Source organism: Coffea arabica, chromosome 2e (genome assembly GCF_036785885.1).
Source record: "Coffea arabica cultivar ET-39 chromosome 2e, Coffea Arabica ET-39 HiFi, whole genome shotgun sequence".
In the NCBI taxonomy this organism is placed as follows: domain Eukaryota; kingdom Viridiplantae; phylum Streptophyta; class Magnoliopsida; order Gentianales; family Rubiaceae; genus Coffea; species Coffea arabica.
In genome coordinates this window covers 41,210,415-41,227,751 of record NC_092313.1, presented here as the reverse complement: position 1 = coordinate 41,227,751, position 17,337 = coordinate 41,210,415, and the positions used below count along the sequence as shown (strand labels likewise).

Genomic DNA, 17,337 nt, shown 5'->3' with positions numbered 1-17,337 from the left:
TTTTGGACCTACATAGTGCAAGATACGATTTTTCTAAAATTGACACCCAAAGCTGAAATTTGTCAATTTCTTAGAAAATGAGATTTTGGAAACTTGCCTTCTTTTCTCGATACCGATTGAACATTTTGAACTCGATTTCATGGAAAATATTAGTCTCTCTCTTTAGACTTTAAAACTTTACTCTTGAGCCTCGATTATTAATAATTAAGGCCCAATTAATGAATTCCCCTTAGATTGTATAACCTTCTTTGATAAGTAGGGGTTCTAAGTGATAGTGTATAATAGTTAATGGTTATTTGCCCAGGCGCTCAAGGGGACCTTCAAGAGGAACTCGAAGTGGACGCCTAGACATTGTTTGAGTATTACTCTCTTGTTGCTATAGGTGAGTGTTCCATATAGGAATACGTAATTGGAATAAGTCTATGACATGCATAACCCATGATTATTAAGTGTTAAGTGCTATATGTTAAGTATTTACCACACTCATGCATATCTGAATAAGGTATACTTTAATTACTCGACATGAAATACCTGAAATATGTATATTTGAACTATTCGATATGAAACACTTGAAGAGCATATTTACGTGACTACTTGAACTATTCGATATGAAATGCTTAAAGAGCATATTTATGTGATTACTTGAAATACTAGATATGAAATGCTTGGAGAGCATATCTACATGATGTGTTTAAATGATTAATTATGCTATGACAGCATAAGTAGGTTGGAGTGAATCTCCTCGACTCTTACGTTGAAAAGTGAAAACGGTCAATGGTGGCCTATTAAAATGACATATGTCTACCAATTAACCGTAATTACCACCGTTAACCGTTTACCGTTAACCATGTTTACTTACCGTTTTCTAATCTATTCGGCTACTTGCTTACTTGATTATCTGCTTACGTGATCACCAACCTACTTGATCACTTGATTATCATGAATCGCATGTTATATGAAGCTGACCATCATTGTTAGGCGAGCGTGTACTTTATCTCACTCGACCTACTCAAATGATGAATTTTACCTTTTGCCGAATTACTTGATTACTTGTGCATGTTGTAAGCTCTAAGCTGAACTGGGCCCTGCTCATGGTTACTAACCTACTCGAGCCAGGACTGGGCTCGGTCGGGTAGGTTGGAACCTTGGGACACCGTTTCGGTATACTCGAGTATTACCACTGGAGGGATAAGGTGATGGCCAGTCAAACCGAGGGGATCCGGAAGTCATAAGGTGCAGATGACCGACAGAGTTCCACTGGAACACCGTATCCTTCAATGTGTGTTTATTTTACATAATGATAACCGTTTTATGAAAACGTGCCATACCTATGATATGCTCAAATTACCTGTACAATGATTATTGTCTCATGATAACACGCCATTATGTAACCTTGAACCATGCATATGATATGCCTAACTTACTTGATTTATTTGAACTGTTAGAGTGTCTTGGAACCTCACTGGGCTGTGTAGCTCATACCACGTTGTGGATTTTTTTTCAGGGTTAGAGACCAAGGGTGCTCGTGAGTAGTACTAGATTGTTCTCTTTTGAAGACTTTGAGTTACATTATAACGGATGGCTACAGTACTCTTTTCCGTTGGATTGTATTTAAGTTTGAAAGCTACATAGTTGTAAGTGTAAGATATTTGAAGTACTTTAATTATGTATTGAAGTTACTTATAGTATTTCGAGCTCTTGAATGATGGATTGTAGTGAGTCCTGGCGAGAGCTGGGCAGGCGTCCCGCGGATACCCTTTGGTTCGCCTTAGGGAGAAGTGGGGCGTTACAGTTGGTATCAGAGCTTAGGCTTCAGATCTTTGTAGTGTATCCTAAGCTTAAATGTTTAGGATGCCGGACTGTGGGACTATTCTGAAAGTTAAATGATTGCTGGTAGCGATGAAATTTAGAGCCACTTCACGTGATCTCTACATAGGAGCAAGATAGGGCCAAGTGGTGTTATGGTCCTTACTATGTGATTGAGTAAAGGTTTAAGTGCCCTTCTAAAAATGTAAGCTGTGAATCATGAATGTTATAGGTTGTAAAACCTTTATCTTGATAATTGGAGGGAATTTGATATGTATGTTGGGTAGGAATCTCGAATGTGGTGATTTACTCTTGGGACCGGCCGGCTCGAGTTGTGAATTACCTTATTTCGGATTCTTGTACCCGAGTACTTGAGAGTTGAGGGCAACCATAAGGACTTTATATCTCCATTTTTGGGGAATAAGAATGAATCGATATTTCATGTGAACGGTTACAGGAAACCAATAATTGTTTGGTTAAGATGGTACAATAATTAAGCGTGGAAGTTGGAAAGTATCGTAACCCAAAAGATCCTTGTGTTGGGATTGAAATCGAGCATGTTAGGGAACGAGAATCATCTAGTTTCAATTAATCTAGTGGATCCCTACTTGTGATCTTTCATAGTGAGACGATGGGAGTAGAACCTAAGAGTTTGCGCCTTGGAGATGAATGTACTGGTGATAATCATTTGTTTATGTTTGTTATTGACTTTGACTTGGCATGAACTTTACTTGACCATAATTTGTGTTATGATTTAATGAACTCTAGTTTGTGTTTACTTGCATAGTGATAATGTTATTTGTGTAAGTGACTTCATCATCTTTAAATGTTGCTACTGGTATATGAGTATAGTTCAATTTTAGCTAAGTGTGAGGTTTATGCATGTGCGTATAGACTAGCTGTGAACATGGAAACTAGAGGACAACGAAAGGGACGTCAACCTAGACAACCCCGAAATGAAAGAGTAGCTATTGGGTCCGATATTGATCAAAACGTTGGGAGAGGAAATGACCAAATAGGACAAGTTTTAACTCGCATGACGGATATACTAGAGCTCTTAGTAGCTCAACAAGGTCAAGGTGATGGACAAGGAAATCAACGTGGAAACCAAGATATAGGGGAGGATCGAGCTTTAGAGCGGTTTCGGAAATTTTCCCCACGCAAGTTTGCTGGAGGACCTGATCCAGAGGTGGCTGAGAATTGGTTAGAGAATATAAGAAATATATTCGATGCCTTGGATTACACAGAGGAGAGACAAGTCACCTTTGCTGTATTTCAACTTGAAGGAGCAGCCCGAGCCTGGTGGAATGTTATAAGAAACAAGTGGGAAAGAGATCAAACCCTAAGGACTTGGATAAACTTTGTACGTGAATTTAATGAGAAATTTCTTCCTCCACTTGTCCAAGAAAAGAGAGAAGATGATTTTATAAAGCTTCGTCAAGGAACTTTGAGCGTAGCTGAGTATGAAACACGCTTTACGAAATTATCTACATATGCCCCAGAATTGGTGGCTACTGAACGGAAGAGAATAAGAAGGTTTATCCAAGGATTAGATTTGGAAATCCAAGATGCCCTTGCTGCAGCACAGGTTGAAACATTTAGTGACGCTCTCGAAAAAGCGCAAAGGGTAGAAAGCACAAAATCTCAACTGAGAGCTTTTCAAGAAAGGAAAAGAGATGCATCTGACAGTACACTAGGAGAAAATGGACCACCACCCAAAGTTAGAAAAGAAGTGGATGGAGTAGGACTGTTATTTCCTGCACCACTCATGATAAAGGAACCAAAAGGAACTATGTCGCGAAAGACTTCAGTAGAACAGACACGATCAAAGAAAACCTCGCAAGCCAGTCAGGTCACAACACCTCGTCCGACTTGTGGATATTGCGGAAGGACGAATCACACTGAAGAAAACTGTTGGTTAAAGGGACGAAAGTGTATGGGGTGTGGGAGTACCAACCATAAAGTTCATGACTGTCCAATGAGGTATCCACGACAAGGAAATGGAACTGTCCCTTGACAAGTCAATGGAAAGAGAAACCGATCAGTGGCATCTGAAAGAACGCATGACATGAACACACCACACGGTTCAAAGTTGTCTGAGATTACAGAAGGTATGAATTTCGAGGACGAAATTCTTTTAAGGAGGGGAGGTTGTGAGGACTTGCAAAATTTACTTATTTAATCTCCTATTTCTCGCTTATTTAATTATTTATTTGGCCTTTTACTCCGAATATTATTTTCTAAGCTCTTGAGACCTAATTACATGGAAATATAGTTTCATTATATTTTTAAAATGACTTGTTTCAAAAATTAATTTCCGGAAGCTCGTTTAGTGAAAATAGTGAACACGTCTTTGGAAATCTTGACTGATTGAGAGTACAATAAGTTTGGAATATTGGAGATTTGTATAATAGACCTAAATTAGGTATTTTAATGTTTAAATACTCAAGTGATAGTTATTAGTATTATCGTTATAAGAATTTCTCGGAAGTTTCGCGTTATCGCGCTCAGATTGGAGATACGCGTTTTCACACGCGTGATTTTAATTTAGGAACTTTAGACCCTTATTTTGAGATAATTAAGAGTGAATGATATTTATATGAATATAAGTGCATTAGAGGTTTAGTGCACTAGCGAAACAAACGCGAGAGGAATCGAGCACGAAACGCGCGCGAGTGCGCGCGGTAGTAGGGTTGACTTTTGCACAATTATGGGCCACACAAATGAACCTTCTCTTGGAAGCTAAAATCTGATCACTCTCTCTCTCTCTCTTGCTTCCTCATCTGGCCGGCTAACAAAGGAGAAAAACAACTCCAATTCCATCCTAATTTCTTCACCAAATCTTCTCCATTTCACTTCAAATTTCAACCACTCTTAGCTAATTACTTGGAGATTACATCAAGCTAAGAAAGAGGGCTGCTATCCACGGTTTTCTTGAGCATCTAAGGGGCCGAAATTTCTGCCTTCATCCTCTAATCAAGTAGGTGTTAATCAACACTTAAATCTTGCTTTATGAAGATCATCTTACATGTATAAGGTAGTATTTGCATTTGGGTAGCTTGTTTATGGTGTAAAATGAAATGGGTGGGCTCTATGAACTCCCACCTTTGTCTTGAGGACTGATCTCATGCTTGATGATGGATTTAATGGTGGTTTAGTGCTTAAATTAGTGGATTAATGTTGTATTGTTGGTAGAAAATCATAGGAGGTGCTTGGAGCAAAAGTGACCGATTTACCCCTGTCTTGTCCGACCATTTTGTGCACAATTTTGAGGTTCTAATGACTTGATTATATTGTTTACATGTTAGTGTGAGTGTGTACAAAATTTCATTGAAAAATAACATGATTTGGTTGGTCAAATGAGTTGATTTCCAAAGTTAGCAAAACTGGAAAATGAATCCCGTATTGCCCAGGCAGTCATTTTGTATCGGCTATAACTCTTTGCTCCGATGTCGAAATCAAGTGCCGTTTGTGGTATTGGAAACTAGACATTCCCATATTTCCATTGGTACCAATTTCACGTTCTGCTTCCACTTGAGTGAGCAACACCATTCGATTGAAAGTCACTGTCCTGTTTCGTTTCTCTCCAGGAGACAGGACAGGACTTGTATCTTTATGCTCAAAAACGAGCTGTTTTTGAATGGAATTTGATAATGGTTTCTTCTGAGAAAATTTAGCTTTATGAGAGAGCTTTCCAACGCCATCAACCACGCCCAATTCCAAGTTGAATTGAGTGAGTTGTGGCCAAAGTTTGAAACAGCTACAGTGATAGAATTTTCCACTTGGACAGATTTGTAACTAACAATGATTTGGGACTTGTTATTTCGAAATTCTTGATGTAAATCACCTATCAAATGTATTTTGAATTCTTGCTAGACCTGATTATCATAAATGAGACATGTTTTAGGTATCTTCCCTTGGTCAAAAGTTTAGAAAAGGAAATTTTCATACACGAGGCAGCTTTGCCTTAAAAATTTGGAAACTTGAGTGATTTCGTTAAGTGACTTTCCGTGCATATTTTTCTATGAAATTTGACAGAGGAATATCCCTTATATGGTAGTATAATCATACCAAATTTGGTGCCATTTCGAGTCTGTTTAGATGTTCAAACAAAGTCCCAAAGTTCATGTTTAAATCTGGAAATTCTTGATCGAGGAGGAATTTTTAGCCAACTTTGAGCTGCTATATCTTGGCACTCAAAACTTCAATTCTTGTACCGTTTGTTTTGTTTTAAACTTTGATTGTAGGTCTAATTGAGTTCTAAATTTCGGAGGTTAGTTCGTATTGTATGAATTTTGCCGGATTTCCAAAGATGGTCAAAAACCAACCCCGAAACTGTCTAAATGGTCCCAAGCAGCAACTTTGAGTCAATTTTTGAATACCTTCTGTTTGGAATCATGGAAAAGTATCTTCTAGGAACTTTTAGCACTTTTGAAGAAGTTTCCAACGGTATCAAGCTTTCCAATTTTGGACCTACATAGTGCAAGATACGATTTTTCTAAAATTGACACCCAAAGCTGAAACTTGTCAATTTCTTAGAAAATGAGATTTTGGAAACTTGCCTTCTTTTCTCGATACCGATTGAACATTTTGAACTCGATTTCATGGAAAATATTAGTCTCTCTCTTTAGACTTTAAAACTTTACTCTTGAGCCTCGATTATTAATAATTAAGGCCCAATTAATGAATTCCCCTTAGATTGTATAACCTTCTTTGATAAGTAGGGGTTCTAAGTGATGGTGTATAATAGTTAATGGTTATTTGCCCAGGCGCTCAAGGGGACCTTCAAGAGGAACTCGAAGTGGACGCCTAGACATTGTTTGAGTATTACTCTCTTGTTGCTATAGGTGAGTGTTCCATATAGGAATACGTAATTGGAATAAGTCTATGACATGCATAACCCATGATTATTAAGTGTTAAGTGCTATATGTTAAGTATTTACCACACTCATGCATATCTGAATAAGGTATACTTGAATTACTCGACATGAAATACCTGAAATATGTATATTTGAACTATTCGATATGAAACAGTTTAAGAGCATATTTACGTGACTACTTGAACTATTCAATATGAAATGCTTAAAGAGCATATTTATGTGATTACTTGAAATACTAGATATGAAATGCTTGGAGAGCATATCTACATGATATGTTTAAATGATTAATTATGCTATGACAGCATAAGTAGGTTGGAGTGAATCTCCTCGACTCTTATGTTGAAAAGTGAAAACGGCCAATGGTGGCCTATTAAAATGACATATGTCTACCAATTAACCGTAATTACCACCGTTGACCGTTTACCGTTAACCATGTTTACTTACCGTTTTCTAATCTATTCGGCTACTTGCTTACTTGATTATCTGCTTACGTGATCACCAACTTACTTGATCACTTGATTATCATGAATCGCATGTTATATGAAGCTGTCCATCATTGTTAGGCGAGTGTGTACTTTATCTCACTCGACCTACTCAAATGATGAATTTTACCTTTTGCCGAATTACTTGATTACTTGTGCATGTTGTAAGCTCTAAGCTGAACTGGGCCCTGCTCATGGTTACTAACCTACTCGAGCCAGGACTGGGCTCGGTCGGGTAGGTTGGAACCTTGGGACACCGTTTCGGTATACTCTAGTATTACCACTGGAGGGATAAGGTGATGGCCAGTCAAACCGAGGGGATCCGGAAGTCATAAGGTGCAGATGACCGACAGAGTTCCACTGGAACACCGTATCCTTCAATGTGTGTTTATTTTACATAATGATAACCATTTTATGAAAACGTGCCATACCTATGATATGCTCAAATTACCTGTACAATGATTATTGTCTCATGATAACACGCCATTATGTAACCTTGAACCATGCATATGATATGCCTAACTTACTTGATTTATTTGAACTGTTAGAGTGTCTTGGAAACTCACTGGGCTGTGTAGCTCATACCACGTTGTGGATTTCTTTTCAGGGTTAGAGACCAAGGGTGCTCGTGAGTAGTACTAGATTGTTCTCTTTTGAAGACTTTGAGTTACATTATAACGGATGGCTATAGTACTCTTTTCCGTTGGATTGTATTTAAGTTTGAAAGCTACATAGTTGTAAGTGTAAGATATTTGAAGTACTTTAATTATGTATTGAAGTTACTTATAGTATTTCGAGCTCTTGAATGATGGATTGTAGTGAGTCCTGGCGAGAGCTGGGCAGGCGTCCCGCGGATACTCTTTGGTTCGCCTTAGGGAGAAGTGGGGCGTTACAGCGTCGGCAGTTAGTGAATACCAACAGAGCCTTACTTCAGGAGGTCAAGGAGCTAAGCGTCATGGTTGATACTCAGGGTGCTAGGATTGCGGAGTTAGAGGAGACAGTAGTTGGTGAGTTGGCTAAGACTGAGGCCGCTCGTGATGAGTTTCAGAGGACTAGAGCTTGATTGATTAGAGTAGTCGAGAAGATTCGTGATCAGGGGGCCGCTGGGATCTTGGCTGACACCACTATATTGATCGAGGAGGTCATAGATGCTGTTCAGATCCCGGTTCCTGAGGGTACTCCTGAGAAGGAGCCTTTCGAGAAGGATCCGGAGGAGGACTCAGAGGAGGAGGCCCCGCCTGACGGTCCTGCTGAGGATTAGATTTGGAGTGATGACTCTTTTGACTTTGGTAGATAGAATTAGCTGGGGTGACGCTTGTATAGCTCTTGACGTCTATTGCATGACTAATTGCACTTTTGTGGCACATGTGTGCTATATTTTTGTAAATGCCCAATGACTTGCTGATCATGTATGAATTTTTAATTGTTAATAAATGCTAGTTATTTCAAATACTTTCCACATTGGCTTGTATTTTAAATATTTTCTTGCGTAATGATTTTATTTCTTGCATTTAGACATAACTAGGATTATGGATGGACAAAAGAGCGGTAGAGGTCGAGGGCGTGGCACTAGACAAACCCAACCTCAAGGGGATGATCAAGGATCGGCAACTGGGCCGACCCAAGGATAAGAAAATGTAGAGGGTAACCAAGTGACTACTGCCATCAATCACATGAAGGATATATTAGAGCGATTAGCAGAGCGAGAAGGTCCATGACTTAATAATCAACTTGGAGCTCAGGATAGAGGGGATGATAGGGATTTGGAGAGATTTTTGAAATTTGTTCCGCCTAAGTTTATTGGAGGACCTGATCCTGAGTTAGCGGATAACTAGTTGGAGAGAATGACCAATATATTTGCTGCTCTAGACTATACTGAAGAGAGACGAGTGAATTTTGCTGCCTTTCAATTTGAGGGTGTAGCACGTGCTTGGTGGGATGTGGTAAGGGAAAAATGGAAAAGTGCGCAGACCCCTTGGACCTGGGAGAACTTTACCAGGGAGTTTAATGAGAAATTTCTTCTGCCCTTGATTCAAGAGAAAAGGGAGGACGAATTCATAAAGTTGAGGCAGGGAGTTTTTAGTGTGGCGGAATATGAAGGAAAATTCACTAAGTTCTCTAAGTACGCTCCGGAATTGGTGATTAATGAGCGAAAAAGGATAAGACGTTTTGTGCAAGGACTTAATGTGGAGATTCAAGAGGGGTTAGCGGCAGCCCAAATCTCTACATTTATTGAACCCTTAGAGAAAGCACAGAGAGTCGAAAATGCACGGTTGCAAGTTAGGGACTTTCATGCTAAGAAAAGGAACACCCCTAGTTACTCTTTTGGACAAGCAAGTAAAAGTGCCCTATCTCCCAAGATGGGAAGAGGAACGGGAGGAGTAAGAACTGCTGGAGTGCCAAGAGGGGCTTTCGCAAGGGGAGGCCGTAATGGGCAAGGCCAAGTGAGAGAAACACCTTCTGGAGGTCAGGCCGTGACTCCTCAAGTTAGTTGTGGTTACTGTGGCAAGTCCAATCATGTGGAGAATGATTGTTGGAAAAAGTCGGGAAAGTGCTTGTACTGTGGCAGTGCCGAACACCAACTGTCAAGTTGTCCAAGTAGGCCGAAGGTAGGAGGTAGCACTCAAAGGCCAGAAAAGTCAACCTCTAAGTAGACTAGTGCTGGAGGGAGTCGACCTAAGGTGCCGGTTAGGGTTTATGTTTTGGACTATCAACAGATTCCTAACTCTACTGAGGTGGTTGAAGGTACGATCCCTATTTTTTACCGTTTAGCTAAGGTTTTAATTGATCCGGGTGCAACACACTCTTTTGTGCACCCTAACTTTATGAGTGGGATAGATGTGAAACCAATTAAGTTACCTTATGATTTGGAGGTTAGAACGCCTACTGGGGATCAAAGCTTAATTGTTAACTTGATGTATAGAGATTGTGAGATACGGGTTGGAGAACGGAAATTACTGGCTGATTGGATGAGTTTAGCTATTAAGGGATATGATGTCATCCTAGTAATGGACTGGTTAACTCGTTACCATGCTCAGTTGAATTGTAAGATGAAAACGGTAGAGCTGTGTATTCCGGGAGAGGCAACTCTAAAATTGGATGTAAGGGGTAGACTAGCCTCATCTGCTCTTATTTCAGGGATTCGAGTTAGAAAAATGTTGAGTAAGGGAGCTCAAGCATATTTGGCTTTTCTTATAAATACCCCTAGTGATAAAGTGAAGTTGGAGGATATGCCTGTAGTTAAGGAGTATCCGGATGTTTTTTCTGAAAAATTAGAGTCTTTCTCTCTGGAAAGAGAGATAGCCTTTAAGATTGATGTGACTTCGGGAGTAGCACCTATCTCTAAAACGCCTTATAGAATGGCTCCGGCTGAATTGAAAGAGCTGAAATTGCAATTGCAGGACCTTCTAGAGCGAGGTTTTATAAAAAAAAGTGATTTACCGTGGGGAGCTCCGGTATTGTTTGTTAAAAAGAAAGATGGTAGTTTGAAGTTGTGTATAGACTACCGAGGCTTGAACGACATTACCATCAAGAATAAGTATCCTTTACCCCACAGTGATAAATTGTTTGATCAATTGCAAGGAGCGGTAGTATTTTCAAAGTTGGATCTTAGGCAAGGTGTGAGAACCCGTAAATTCCTCTTAATAATTTTCCTAGGGTTTATCCCCTTTAATGGCATGTTTTCTGCATTTTCTGGCTTAGGAAATTTTCCTGGTGAATTTTATGAGTAATTATAGTTTTTAGATGATTTTTCTTGTATTGGAGAGTTTTTGAAAAATTAAGGATATATATCGGACGTGGGACCCACTAGTGCGAAAAGTTCAGAAAAATTCGGCCAATTAGGTTAAGTTTTGGATACTGGTTGAAATTTATCGGGTGTTAAGAGATAAGTAGAGGTTGAGATGTGATTGATGTGAGAGAGACTTAAGGGATAGAAATGCTTTAAATGTAGTGACAAGTGTCACTTGGTGAGTGGTGGCACTTGTAGGAAAACTATTCATTTTCTTGACTTTTTTTGACCAATTGCTTAAATATCTCAAAAATCACACAAAATTCACTATTGTTTTCATCTTCTTGGCTGGCTCTCTCTCAAGGAAAAGAAAGAAAACTTCTCCAAATTTCAAGCTTCCAACTAGCTCAATCTTCCATTCCAACCAATTAAACTTAGAATTGCTCCATAAAAATCCTTCTTTTGGTGGTGGTGAGTTGATTGGTGAAGTGTTTGGAGAAGCTAAGGTGTCCAACAACTCTTCCTCTCTTGTGTTCTAGGTAAGTGGTGTTTGAACTTTCTCCTACACTTAATGAAGCTTGAGTGATGCTTAATGGTGGTATAAGGTGCCACTTTATGGATTATATTGTGATTCTTGGTTGAATTGATGAACTTTGGTAATTTTGGGGATTTTTCTGTTTTAATATAAGTATGATGGTGTGGTTATCTATGATGATTGGATATGGTTTCTAATGACTATAGGAGGTGGAAAAAGTGGACAATTGCAATCAATTTCTGTTTTGGAAGAAATCTGGAAAATTAGGGTTCCTTGGTTCTTCATTCTGTCCGAAATTTTAGGTCCTAGTTAGAGGCCGAATTGGCCTTGGCTTAAAACATTAAAGTTGTAGGGAATGACATTTTAGAGACACCTACAAAATTTTAGGTCAATCGGAGTAGTGTAGAATGAGATAAGTCGAAAATACTGAGACTGGTCTAGGAAGGGGTGCTGCGAACAGGGTTGCCTTTTCACTCAATTTGACCGTGACTTTTCACCCTGATCCTCACTGAAGTAGATTTTTGCAAAAACATGAAAGTTGTAGCCAAGGCTATAAACTAGTTTCCTGTAAATTTTCAGCTTGATCCGACCACTGTAACATGTGAAATGACCGAATCACCCTTGACTGTTTTTGAAACCTGTTTCGCGCCCAGATTTCTGTTTTCGTGTAGTCTTCCATTTTCGACCATGAAAATGCACGATTTGGCCTTTGAGGTCTTCTGATGAAATGTATCTTGATGTCTTAGCTACGATATGCCTTTGGAATTTCTGGATTTGGACTTGTAGAGCCTGAGTTATGATGTTTCCGCTAGAATGCGTTTTGGTGAATCTGTTTTACGTTTTTGATATAGTATCTTGCATTGTTGACCTGTTTGCACTCAAAACTGGGTTGAGTGACCTTCTGTGATGTTGTAGCCCTGTCTTTTAGCTTCGAAATGGTGGGTCTTACACCTTCATCCGATAATCATAGGGCATTTGGTGCCATTACCGCAAAAAGAAGTCAAAAACTATTTTTTTTCAGGGCCAAAGCTAATTGCATTTCCGAATTTTCTGGTTTTCTCTACTGTTTGTATATGTTCATGGAACCCTATTGGGGTCATATTTGGCATTGATTTATGATCAGTTATCGAGTCTCATTGTACTTGTTTGTATGTTTTAAGGCTTACTTTTATTCCGGTCATTTCCTAGTTAACTTTTACTTTGAGCCTAGTGAATGGCTTTTGGGAAATGAGATGACTTTTGTGTGAGATGTTGGGACTGATTTGAGAAAATAATGAAGCCTTAATGGCTGGAAAAGTAAGAAATCTAGGGGAAGTGCTGCCCGATTTTCTAGGCCGTTTGGTTCTTTAAGTTGGATTTGGCTTTTGATAGAAATGAAAGGCTTTTGGGTTGTTTGGCGCCTAGGTCTTCATGTTATCTTTTTGTTCCAAGAAAATCATGTTTTCCACCCTCGCACTAGTATTTATTTGGCAAGGCGTACGACGTGTAGTCGAGCCTCACTTGTGCATTCCGTTTACTCAATTTTGGATGTGAAACCTTCAATTGGTTTATTTTGATTATTTTAGGGTTTTTGGCGATTAAGGCCAATCTGAAGTGAAAACTTTTGAAGTTGAACCGGTGAGTGTACCACTCCCCTCCATTGCTGTTTAACTTGATTTCTGCTCTGCAATCTGTTTATTTGTTTGAGACGAGGGTGTACTTTATCACACTCGTTCTCTTGTCTGTTCATATGCCAATTTACTATGTAAAATTTGAATCTGTTATCTGTGTCTGCATCTGTTCGGATTTCTATGACCTATGAGCTCAGTCCTGTGGCTAAGTTATTCGAGTCGGGCCGGCAAGGGCCTGGACGATTAGATAACGAACCACGGTAGTCTGTTCGGGGATTTTGGGTATTGAGACCCTTGATTCCGGGTATACTCGAGTATTACCATTTCTGTTCGATTACGGTGAGCGGGCCCGGTAAAGGGGTGTTTGGTGGACGGAATTCTGTGTAAAGAGGGGTCTACGGACGTTTTGGTTCTATATACGTTGACGGAGAGTCAACCGGTTTGGATCAAGTACTGCGCTGGAAATTTGGCTCCTGAGAGCCACCCGTATCCTTCTGATTTGAATCATTGGTTCCTTTGCTTTACATCTGGAATGTGTATCTGATTTGTTAAATGTGAAATGCCATGATTTTTCTGCTATATGTTTGGTACCTCATTGAGCGCAAGCTCACCCCTTTCTGTTCCCTTTTGTTTTCCTTACAGGAAAATAAACCCTTTTGGTCTGGATTTGACAAATGGCTACCAAATTGAGCTAGTTGAACATATTTTTTGTATAGCTCATGTATTAAAACCCTAAGTGTACTTTTGGGGCGTTTTCTCTTTTGATTTGGCAAACCGTGTATATGTATTAACTTTTGAAAACTTTTGTATGTCATTTTGGATTGTAATCGCTAAAGTTCAGATGTGAATGTTTGCGTGCTCTTTCGGTTGGGTTCTGACGGGTCGGTTACTATCTTGGCCGACTCCGAATTTCATTTTCCTTATTTTGGGTTATGTTGCCATTTTGACTTGCTTACGCTCGTTGGTAAGTTTCGGAACGTGTTAGATTGACGTAAACGGATCCGTAGTCCTGGCGAGAGCTGGGCAGGCAATCCGCTAACCCCTTTGGTTCGCCTTAGGGGAAGGTGGGGCTGTTACACAAGGGTATTACCAATTGAGGATTTTGAAAAAAAAATATACCTAAAACTGCTTTTAACTCGAGGTACGGACACTTTGAGTTCGCAGTGATGCCATTTGGATTGACTAATGCACCTGCACCTTTTATGAATTTAATGCACAGAATCTTCAAGCCTTATTTGGACCAGTTTGTAGTGGTGTTCATTGATGATATATTAGTGTACTCTAAAACTCTGGAAGATCATGAGAAACATTTGAGAATTATTTTGCAAACCTTGATGAAGCATCAGTTGTACGCTAAGTTTAGCAAATGTGAATTTTGGTTGAGAGAAGTGACTTTCTTAGGGCATATAATTTTCAAGGACAGAATTAAGGTGGATCCAGCCAAAGTTGAAGCAGTTTCTAAATGGAAGCAACCGGAAACCCTACTGAAGTTCGAAGTTTCATAGGATTAGCAGGGTATTACCTGAGATTTATCAAAAATTTCTCTAAGATTGCGGGGCCCATGACTGAGTTGACTAAGAAAAGTGAGAAGTTTATTTGGAGCCCTAAGTGTGAAGAGAGTTTTCAGGAATTAAAGAGACGTTTGACAAGGGCACTTGTTTTAGCAGATGCTTTGTGGTCTATAATTCCTGAAAACTCAGGATTGATGATTCCATTTGGTAAGTCATCCTTTCCATTCCATTCAGTAAGTGCAAGTGGCAGGATTGATGATTAAAGAATTGCACTTGTTGGAAGAGATTAGTGTTTGGAACCCTCGACTCGAACCGAGAAAAGTGATTCTTGGGAACATTGTCGTGAAATCCACTCTACTGGAACGTATCAAGGAAACTCAGGAGAAGGATTCTGAAGTACAAAAATGGTTGGAAAAAGTTAATAAAGGAAAAAAGTCAGATTTTAATTTGGGAGTAAATGGCGTGCTAAGGTTTCAGAATCGTATAGTAGTGCCAAAGGACAAAGGGCTTAAGAAGGAAATCTTGGAAGAAACGTACCGTTCTAAGTACACGGTACATCTTGGAGGGAATAAAATGTACCAAAACTTGAAGAATTTGTACCGGTGGGAGAACATGAAAAAGGAAATTGTTCGGTTCGTCCAAACTTGTTTGATTTGCCAGCAGGTTAAAATCGAGCATCAGAAACCGTCAGGCCTATTACAACCTTTAGAGATACCCGAGTGGAAATGGAAAAATATTATTATGGATTTTGTATTTGAATTGCCAAGAATACAAAGAGATCACGGCACCGTTTGGGTAATAGTAGATAGATTGACTAAATCTACTCATTTTCTGCCAATTAGTATGAAGTACTCATTGGAGAAGTTAGCTAAACTGTATTTAGATGAGATTATTAGGCTACACGGAATACCAGTAAGTATTGTATCTGGTTGAGACCCTCGGTTTGTTTCTCGGTTCTGGCAAAAGATGTAAGAAATGTTAGGAATCAAATTGAGTTTTAGTACTACTTACCATCCCCAGACTGATGGACAGTCTGAGAGGACAATTCAGACTCTTGAGGACATGTACTTTGGATTTTGGAGAGAGTTGGTGTAAGTACTTGACATTGGTGGAGTTTGCATATAATAATAGTTTCCATTCATCCATTCAAATGGCTCCGTATGAAGCACTTTATGGCCCGAAGTGTAGGTTTTCGATTTGTTGGGATGAAGTAGGTGAAAGAAAGATTTTAGACCCAATTGTGGTGCTTTGGATTGAAGAGGCACGAGAAAAGGTGAAGTTAATATGCCAAAGGATTCAGATAGCTCAGAGCCGTCAAAAGAGTTATGCAGACAATCGAAGAAAAGATTTAGAATTTTGGATTGGAGATCAAGTTTTCCTTAAGATCACACCTCTAAAGGCAAGTTTGATGGCGGGAAAAGAAAAGAAGTTGCAATCTAGATTTGTCGGACCTTATAAGATTCTTCAACGTGTGGGAAACGTGGCTTATAAGTTGGAACTGCCACCAAGTTTATCTCGGATTCATAATATTTTCCACGTATCTATACTCAAGAAATATCATCCAGATCCGTCTCATGTACTACAACCGGAAAATATTGAGATTGATGAAGCACTGACTTATGAGGAGAGACCAGTGAAGCTTCTGGATCGTAAGGTGAAGGAACTAAGGAATAAGCGAATTCCTTTGGTAAAAGTGCTTTGGAAGAACCACGGAGTAGAGGAAGCAACTTGGGAAGTAGAGGAGGAAATTCAGAAGAAATATCTAGACCTATTTCCAGATCAAGGTATGAATTTTGTGGACGAAATTCTTTTAAGGAGGTGAGGATTCACGTTTTATTCCTAAAATAGTCATTTTTATAATTATTTACCCTAGAGTTAGTTAATTATATTGTAGTTGCATGAATTGCCCTTAAATTTCACATTATCGCGCGCGAGTCGAAAGTTCTCGTATTTCGGATCAGAACGACTAAGTGGAGATTTGATAAATTTATACTAGGCTCATAAGAGAGAGCAATTACAGTGTTAAAGGAATTAAATTGGAGGATTAGTGCATGAGTGTATCAAACAAGAGAGAAAGTGGTAGTGCACGACACTATTTGACAACTATTCAAAGTTAACTTTTGGCAAGCTTATTAGCTCCTTTTCCCTCCAATCTTCCTACACATGCCAAACACACAAAACCCTCTCTCTCTCCTCTTGGTCGGCTGAAACTCCAAGGAAGACAAGAAGGAAGAAAGCTTCACTTTTCTTGCTCCAATCTTGCTCCATCTTGTGGAGTTTCTTAGGGAATTTTTTGTGGAAAAATCTGGTTTCATCTAGGGTTTAGGAGGTAACCTTTCATCTCCTTTAATCTTTCCATTTATTCAAAGATTAGTGGTTAGTGTGGCGGCCCCACTTCTCCCTAAGGCGAACCAGAGGGTTGGCGGGTCGCCTGCCTAGGTCTCGCCAGGACTCACGCAAGGAAACCGACTAAACACTTTCCACGTATAACTTAAACCAAAACAAAATTCGTCACCCGAACAAGCCAAACCTTTAAACGACCAGAATACTAGGAACACATTAACTTCAGAGATAACATTGCCATTGGACGTCCGAACGTTCACTCTTAAGTACACCTTCCACCAGTTTAACACGAAACTACATTTATACACTACAAACCACAAAGTGAACTCATAAAGTTCAAATACATTCATACAAGCCAAAACTTAGGGTTTGCACTTTTCCAGCTTCAAGTGACAACCCAAGACAAAAGATACATAGTCCTATTCGAAATAATATTTACA

General features: G+C 39.3%; 1 protein-coding gene across 1 annotated transcript; it reads left to right on the top strand.

Moving 5' to 3' along the window:
* Positions 1–9,528: 9,528 nt before the first annotated feature.
* On the top strand, positions 9,529–16,376 carry LOC140036293 (uncharacterized). Its single transcript, XM_072077650.1, has 3 exons — positions 9,529–9,725; positions 10,092–10,585; positions 15,769–16,376. Exons 1-3 carry the CDS (start codon positions 9,529–9,531, stop codon positions 16,374–16,376), a joined length of 1,299 nt encoding a protein of 432 aa, XP_071933751.1.
* Positions 16,377–17,337: the final 961 nt, after the last annotated feature.